General features: G+C 36.5%; 1 protein-coding gene across 2 annotated transcripts in view; it reads left to right on the forward strand.

Annotated features, from left to right (window-relative positions):
* LOC145690486 (uncharacterized) overlaps positions 1–8222 on the forward strand; it is a 59257-nt gene extending 51035 nt beyond the window's left edge. For both annotated transcript variants that reach the window (XR_014132239.1, XM_081765409.1), the window contains exon 2: positions 7321–8222. Coding sequence is in view for 1 of the 2 variants with exons in the window: in XM_081765409.1 (XP_081621535.1) it covers positions 7321–8093 (773 nt within the window). In the remaining variant the exon portion in view is untranslated. The remainder of the gene's footprint in view (positions 1–7320) is intronic.
* The last annotated feature ends 913 nt before the right edge of the window (positions 8223–9135 follow it).

The following is a 9135-nucleotide window of genomic DNA, read 5'->3' on the forward strand; positions in this document are numbered from 1 at the left end:
TAATTGTGGACTTTAACATTGGTCTACCTCAGAAGAGAAAACGAATGTGAAGCAAAGGTGCAAAATTTCTTATTTGTTCTTTTCGGCGCAAATAGGAACGTTTTTAGCTGCAAAGTGACTTAGATATACATAAATATAAGCTACTGAAATTCTATTATGGAATGCCTTTAGAAGAATCGATCTTTCTTTCAGTCGTCGGGTACTATTAATCAAAATATGGAAAGGCTATTTTAACATAATAAAACAATATATTAATATTGTTTTCTAAATATTCAGATTTCTCTATGGTTAAAGGTAGAATTGCTATGAAGTTTGGCTTAAAATGGCTTTTTAGTTCTAATTTTGTTGTTTAAAAATAGAACATTTTGTTTAATGTAGCGTCTCACGATTATGCACCGGGGATAAAGAAAACAGTGATAATGAGATGGATGAAAATGGTGGAAGGAAGAACGTGAAAGGAAACGAGAGAATACCCACATTCACGGTGTTTGTCCATCACAAAGTCCAAGTGTGCTACACACCAGAGATAGAAATAGCAAACAAATCATATATATATATATATATATATATATATATATATATATATATATATATATATATATATATATATATATATATATATATATATATATATATATATGAGTTAATTAATAATTTTAAAAAGTCTTCTTATCGTGTTTTTATGTTTATTTTGAATACTAATTACAGAGTTACTTCCTAAAGGGTTTTACAGAAAATAAATTACAGATGTCTGTTTGTTTTCCTAAAAAAAAAAAAAAAAAAAAAAATGTTTTAAGAGCCCAGCTTTAAAAAGGGAAGAAAACTAACTCGTCTTATGCGCCGGTTTTCCTGATTTACCATTTTTTTAAATTTGATTTCAGGTTCAAGCGTTAGGGATGATTTTGATCACCTAAACAAAATATGCCCTATATTGCGTCAAAATTAAGTAATTTTTATCAGTTATACCGGATAATTGTTCAGCTATTGCGTTATATATATGAGTAAATTTCCAATATGGAATTTCGTTTCCTTGTTCTTGACGAATCCCGACCGCAAACAATAAGTATATTTCTTTAGGTTGGAAGATAGTCACATCTCAACTTCGAGTATAATAGGATAAATTTTATGAATGTTACCATTAATAAATAGACAGCCATACGAATGCCGGTTGAGTCGAATTGTAGAAGCTTGCTGTAATTACAATACAAGAGTCATTCAGATAGTTTTGCAAATGCTGGCTCAAATGTTAAACAATAATGAGAATTGGTATGGGATTTTAATTAATACAACTTAAATCAGTGAACTTCTACCTATAAATTCATCTATCAATGCAGTTTTAAACCTGCATAGTTTGAGTGAAGCCGGTTTATAGTCTAGTTACGGTAGGTGGTGGGTAAACTTAGATTATTCTTAGATACAGTGTTGGGAAGTAACGTAACGCAAGTAACGCGTTACATTTTTTCCAAAGTAACTGTAACGGTAACGCGTTACAAACTTTTAAGTAACGTACCTAGTTTACTTTACTTTTTTCGCGTTACATTTCGGATGAGTAACTACAATATATGTATTTTTTTTTTTTCGGAAACAAATGTTTCTTTCCTGTAAGTGAATTTCTCAGAATGAAACAATGGAGCATGAACAACTTATATCAGTGACCGACAGTCACAGACACACAGAGAAACAAATAAGTTCGTAGTGCCACTTGCTGTTTTTTGAAGATTAGGACAGCCTTAGGGAAATCATGTGTACTGATTGCAAGCACCTGGAAGATTTTGTCGTAGATTTTGACAGCTCCAAATCAGTGAGTGAACTAGGAGTGCAATGGTACCGGTAGTCTATTTTGCTTTGATTGGTGTTGTTTTTATAAAGATGGAGAACGAAAATATCTTACCGTTCGAACATTTGAAAGAATACTTTTTTCTTAAGAGCTGAGGATAATGGTGGACAGAATTTAAAAGTAGTGTCTGAAGTGTTCCGGCGGAAAATATTTATCAACAACTAGGGTGCCATAACTATTTACAGTAAGGGGTTAATATGAATGAACTGTGTTCTGATGAGCAGGCCTACTTTATTACTAGAAAATAGTTTGCTGATGGTATGTAATATTGGAGTTCTTTCAGATCAGTTTGCTTATCCTAGAGTCCCGTTGATTATAGAGTAGTGTAATGTTTCTCTATATTCTTTATTTTTAATTTTACATGACAACATTGTTATTATTATATAATTAGTTTAGCAGAATAATAATAAGCAACCATTTTTTCTAACGCATATGGATGAGCACGAGTCAAGCTAAAACTCGACTCGATTCGAATTCGAGTTTCGAGTCAAGTTAAGGGTAATATCCCCGAGTCGAGTTCCGAGCCGATTCAGTTTTTCGCGTCGAGTTTCGAGTCTAGTCGTGTTTGATAAATGGCCCGTTCGTTTTAAGTCGTCTTGAAATCATGGCCTGATTACACTGGAAAACGAAAGCCATGAGAAATGTAAGCTAAACAGTAATATGGAATACTTTTAGTGTTGCTCACGAGGGGGATACTGCTCGCATCTCGTCTCGTCTCGATAGCGAGACCACAAGAGATTTTTTATAAGAAGCTCAGCTCGGCTCGGCTCAACTGAGAAGATGGCTCGAGCCGGCTCACTTGGGGTGAACCATTGGCTCGAGCTGGCTTGGTAGGAATGAGCCATTTGCTCGGTTCGGCACAACTGAGCCGAGGGCTCTAGTCGAGTCGGTTGGGTGAGCTGTTGGCTTGGCTCACTTCTCGGTTCGGGTCGATAGTGAATTAGCTATGAGCCGAGCTGCTCGAGTCGTTGACAATTCTAAACCCGGGCCGAGCAGTTTTGAAGATATTTGGCCAGATCCCTATAACTTTTAACAGTGTTTGTCTCGAGCCCAATACTCAACCTAGACCCTCAACCTAAATTCAGAATCTCGTGAACAATGTCCTTGACTCCTAGACTTCACGACTACCGAGGTTGGCAATCAACCAGTTTTTTAGTATTCAAATACAAACCGCCTATCTTTCTTTTTATATACAGTGTTGTTAATAATAATAATAATAATAATATAAGTTGTAGTAGTAGTAGTGTCATTGATAATAATTATACTGTCTATGTAATATACTTGAAGAATGTACTCGAAACTACACACCGGATTAGGCTCGAGTCGACTCGAAACTCGATCCCAATTCGAGTCGAGTTGGAGGAAATTTTTCGAGTCGAGTTCTCGGGTTGAGCTCAAAGATGTCTGTTTCTAGTCGAATCGAGTGTCAAAGAAAACCCGCTCGAACTCGCTTGTGTCCATCCCTACGAGTAACGCAGTATGGCATTTTATCAATGTTACATTATATGAAAACGTTCATATATCAAGTAAAAATTTATCCTTGCATTTACATAAAGTGATTCAGAGCGTGCAATAATAATAATAATAATAATAATAGCGGTAGTAATAGTAGTACGGAAAATTAAAGTCATATTTTTTCACATTTTTAAAGTTTCGGGCCTAAAAGTAACGCGTTACTTTCGAAGTAAAGTAACAGTTACTTTTTAGGGGCAAGTAACGCGTTACGTTTTAAGAGAAAGTAAAGTAACTTGTAACGCGTTACATTTTTACAAGTAACTTACCCAACACTGCTCTAAGGAACGTTCGATTTTACATTTACACACATTACAAGCTAAGTGATAAGGTCTAAGAAAAATCATGAGGACATGAATCCAGGGGGATCAACTGTATTCATCTAATATTGTTGGCAGATGGATTTGATTATTTGAGCAGAAGAAGAGTTTTGAAGGTGATCCTCGCTCTGGTTGACTTAAAGAAACTGTGAATAAGATAACAATTCAGAGGGTGAGGAAATTCGTGGAAACGCAGGTGGACGCCGTTACCCTACTTCCAAAAAATATCTATGGCGTCCTCCCACTTCCTAAAAGGATTACAATGGGCAAAGATAGGCAAAGGGAACGGCGGGACGTCATGTGCCTCCCCTTTTCAGATCCACTTTACCACCATTTAAATATGAAAACGGTCTGTCCAATATGGATTTCTCATTCTTTCATTCATGAAAAGAAGATTGAGACGAAGGATTGTGCAGCAAAATTGCTCAATATACGATCTACTTGTCGCGAGAATATTCTTGATTATGTGGTCTCCTCTCTTACTAAATTTGACATCACTTCGCGAAGAAATTTCTTTCCATCGGATCATGAATCTTTGAACATCGATATTCCATTATCTAGGCTGTCATCGAAAAATAGCAGCTTCGAGCCTAAACAATTTATTTGGCTATGGAAGAAGGCACCGTGGGACAATATAAATCGCGCCCTTGAATTAATTCCTTGGTGTATACTGAATGATGGTAATATTAATGATGCTGTCTTACTTTTTACGGATGTTAAAGACTATGTCCCGCCTAAACTGAAACGGCCCCGTCAGGTCCCTCCGTGGTTTGATGCAGAAGCTAATTTTGTTCTTCGAAATAAACACCGTGCTTGGATGCTGTGGAAACAGTTTCCGAGTGAACAAACCTATAGGTCTTTTTCGAACATTAGGCGACATTCGAAATATCTTCTCCGCATGAAATGTAAGATATATATGTGGAAAATCTATCATGTCAATTCACCTCTGAACCAAATAGCTTTTGGATTCTCATAAATTCCCGGAGGCAACAACCCCGTACCCCGCAAGAAATAGACTACAACTCAAATAGTTTCGATGGAAAGCACGGATCTGCTGCTTTCAATGAGTACTTTTGCAATAGCTTTTCTAAGTTTGGGTCTCCCCCTTCTTTACCTAAGATCCAATCTGTGAGTTCGCACTCACTGACTACAATTAAAACTCCCCGTGATGAACTCAAATCAACAATTTCTTCGCTATCTTCTCGCCGTTCTTCTTGTCCAGACAATATCAGTACTATTTTTCTCTGTAACACAGCGCACTCACTTGTCTGCCCTTTATCGTTGTTATTCAATAGATGTTTCTCGGAAGATATCTTTCCTAATCTGTGGAAGGCTGCCAATATCATACCTATCCTCAAATCTAGAGACTGAAAACAGGTTTCATCTTATAGACCTATTTCTTTTCTCTCTTCTGTATCGATTCTTTGTGAGAAAATAGTTAAAGATAGAGTGTACAGCTTTGTCAATTTTTAAAGTAGTTCTCAGCATGGTTTCCTACCTGGACGCTCGTGTCTTACAAATTTCTCAGTGTTAGTCACTCATGCGGCGCAAACATTCATGGCTAACTCCCAGCTAGATGTAGTTTATTTTGATATATCAAAGGCATTTGACACCATAAACACCAAGTTGCTTCTTTACAAACTCCTCAATAGATATAACATTCATGGTACGCCCCTCTCTTTCCTATATTGTTATCTCTCAGGAAGAGAACAACGTGTCACTCTACCTGGATCCGTGTCTCCATTTAGTCCCGTCTTATGCAAGTGCCTGAAGGAAGCGTGCTAGGTCCGCTTTTGTTTTTATTGTATATGGACGATTTACCTAGCATCTGCTCGCCCTCATCATCTAATATATCGCTTTGTAAACTCTTCAGAGTCCTTAACACTGTAGACGATGCTTCTTCACTGCAAGCTGACATAGATATGTTATGGAATCGGTGCTCCACCTAGAATCTGTCTCTAAATCCCAATAAATATACTACAATCTCTATTTCCTTAAAAAAGAATGTGCTCCAACATACATGCATATATATATATATATATATATATATATATATATATATATATATATATATATATATATATATATATATAATGTTAATAATGTACCTATCAACTCAAAAAGATCTAGGTGTTGTCTTTGATGAAAAACTCTCCTTTGCGGATCATATCAGTTGGATCTCATCTAGAGCCATGAAACTACTTGGTCTACTCTATAGATTTCCGGAAATACAAAGTCTTCCTGTCCTTACAATGCTTTATAAGGCTTTTATTTCTCCGATCATTGAATATTGTTCACCTGTATGGGACATGGCAGTACCTACTAATCTATCTCACATTGACTCTGTATTAATCTTCTTTCTTGCTATAGTTAGATTCAGAATTCCCGAGTTACATAATTACTCGAAACAAGAACTAATGTCTTTAATGAACTTATGTTCTCCTGACAAACAACGCCGCGGAGCTGATTTACTTTACCTGTATAAGATCATCAATGGCAAAATTGACTCTGAATTTTTACTATCGCAAATTAACTTCCGTGTTCCTCAGCGGCGAACTCGCTCTCTCAACTTGCTAACTTATGAGACACCTAGGTTATCGATTGTAAAGCGCTCCTTGTTTTACAGGCTAGCGCACGATTATAATACATTGTCAACAGGATGTAACATTTTTATCTCGGAGAGAAATTTTTAGAACTCAGTTGATGAGAACTTCGTATATTAAGAATTGAACTTTTTTTTTTGCATTTTTTTCTTCTTTTATATTGAGAGCTGAACCTTTTTTTGAGTTTTATTCTTTTATGTTTTTGTTGTTGTTTTCCTTTTTGCCTTTATGTGGTACAGTTTCAGCTAATTGGCCTAGTGCTGTATGAAACTTTGTGAATAAATAAATAATGGTCCAAAACAAGTGTTATATATACGGGGAATGCTAATTGATTTTACTATGACATCGCCCCCCCCAAAAAAAACCAAAAAACCGCGTGTAGCTGTCTGAAAATGATTCAAGTCCAGTTGTACTCCGACAAGATTTTAGATCTCGGAAACGATTTTAAAGACTTTTTTTTTTTTTTTTTTTTGTCACTACGAAGAACCACTAATAGTTATTGCATGCCAAAATGTCGTATCATTGATGGAATGTATTATGCTATTTTTGTATTTGACCTTCTATTCAATTAATTGAAAATTAGGCGCCCAAGACAATGCATCTGCTGACAAAATCTCTTCAAGTGTGCAGAAACTGAATGATGAAAAAAATCAAGGCTCTTGAACACCCATCTTAGAGTCCTAACCTTGCCCGTAGTGACGTCTGGTTGTTTTGAGTGAAGTCCGGCATCGCTGGAAAGCCTTTTAAGAAGATACAACACCTTGCTCAAGTTTTAAATTCAGCTTTACTGACAGTACCTCAGTCGAAATACCGTGGTGCTTTTGACAAGTGGTTGCAGTGCCTTCAAAGATGTGGGTAGTAATTTGAAGGGTTGTAAATGTTTCAGTGTGGATTTTGAAAGGCTACTTGCAAAACTTTCTGAATGACCCTTGTAATAGCATATATTTTTAATCAAATACACTCTAGACATTTGTTCGAATTTGTAACTGTAATAAGCGTATCTTATAATTTTATAGCATTACTTTATAAATTATTTTGTGTCTTTCAGAAGATAAAACAATGTGTTGGGCCACATCTGTAATTCAACCCAGAAGACTGCAGTGTGTTATTCGAAACATATGTGCTGCCAGAGTGCTTGTTCATAATGCACCATGTTTTTCTACTTCAAGAAGTTTTACTCAAAACTACACAAAGAGATATTGGACCCGAAATTTCTTGTTTAATGCATCTATTGTCTCAAGACAGATGGGCCAGTTACGTCCATCCTTTCCCTCAGTTACATCGAGAAGAACTTTAATGGGCATAAAATACTCCAAGAAAGAAGAACTATACAGAAAACAAGATGGAGTCGGCAAGGGATACGAGTTGATATACAGAGCGCCTATGTATTTTTATGTTGTGTCAGCTTACCGTGGTGCTGTGATATGTGTACTAGTTTTATCTGCTGTGAGTGCATACAATTATTTCACAGGTGGTTTGACATCTGAATACGACGAAGAAGCATATATTCAGAAAAATTATGAGCTTTGGGGCATTCTAGTTGGTTTTATTTTATGCTTTGCGGGTATCTGTTATGTTGCTGTGAAGTTTCCTCTGCGTATTTATCACAATCAGGAAGCAAAGCGATACAAATCCGTATTTCTTGGTCTGTTGCGACCAAAACCATTTGAATTTCGAGAAGGAGATGTTTCTAGAGCTCCTCCATTCGGGTTAGTTCCATGGGAAGATGCCGTTTTCAAAATTCGAAATCGTAAGGTTTTTATTTTTGAGAACTACTTTCGAGTGCCTGCTGATTTTAATAGAATGCTCGGTACAACATAAATTGAAAGTCTGTGTTAGTCCATGTTACAAAGACGTGTATTTTTCTATTTGTAAAATTATATTGATTATACATTTCTGATGTACACCTACATTAACTAAAACGGCAATAAAGACTGTAGGTTCTCAGTATTGTCTTGGTTGTTTCTTTTTTAAAAGAAATTAAATTCTCTACTTTTTAATTAATTAATTTTAATTTAATTTGCTTTTATTGCCTCGTCATGATATATTTCTAGACATGGGCGCCCGAAGAAAATTTTCTAGGGGGGCTCAAATCCCTGGTTGCTATATGACGTTTGGTATTTTTTATCTGTATTAAGAAAATCTTAAGAAATTTAATACATTTTCGTGACCCGGGAGGGGGGCTCGGGCACCCATGTCCTAGAAGATACTTCAACTTTTTTTAGTAGTACCTCCCACAATTATGCTACAAAGCTAAGAGAGACAGCAATGATAATAAACGAAGTGGTGGAGTAAAGAAGGTGTGGAGAAAGAACTGGGAACCCCAAGAAAGTCTATGAATGCACTGTTTTGCCACAACAAAGCAAACCTCATCATGTAATCAATGCATGTCTAGGGTATAGCAAATAGCAGTCAGCCATAGATATTACATAGTGAAAAAACGGTTGTCAATTTAACACAATGGCTCTGCGTTGCCCGAGTTGTTAAATATTGATACAAGTGCGATGCTACTTCAACTCCATCACACTTTTGAGTAAAGTTATCGTTAAATCAACCACCTGACATAATGATAAGTCATTTTAGTAACAATATTGATATTTTATATACAGTCGCCAAGCATCTACAGATGGTAATCAGAAAAATGGAAACACCTGAACGAAATTGCAACTTACCAGATTAATATGGTGTCGGGCCACCTTTCGCCTTCAGAACAGCCTTGATGCGACGTGGGATGGAGGCATAGAGGTCGTGAATGGTAGCAAGTGGAATTTTAAACCATTCCTCGTGCAGGGCATCGGCCAGTTCTGTGAGAAAGGATGGAGGTGGAAATCGTCGCCGGAGTCGTGTTCCAAGACGGACCACA

This window comes from Thermobia domestica, chromosome 7, assembly GCF_964235325.1.
Source record: "Thermobia domestica chromosome 7, izTheDome1.hap1.1, whole genome shotgun sequence".
NCBI classification, from domain to species: domain Eukaryota; kingdom Metazoa; phylum Arthropoda; class Insecta; order Zygentoma; family Lepismatidae; genus Thermobia; species Thermobia domestica.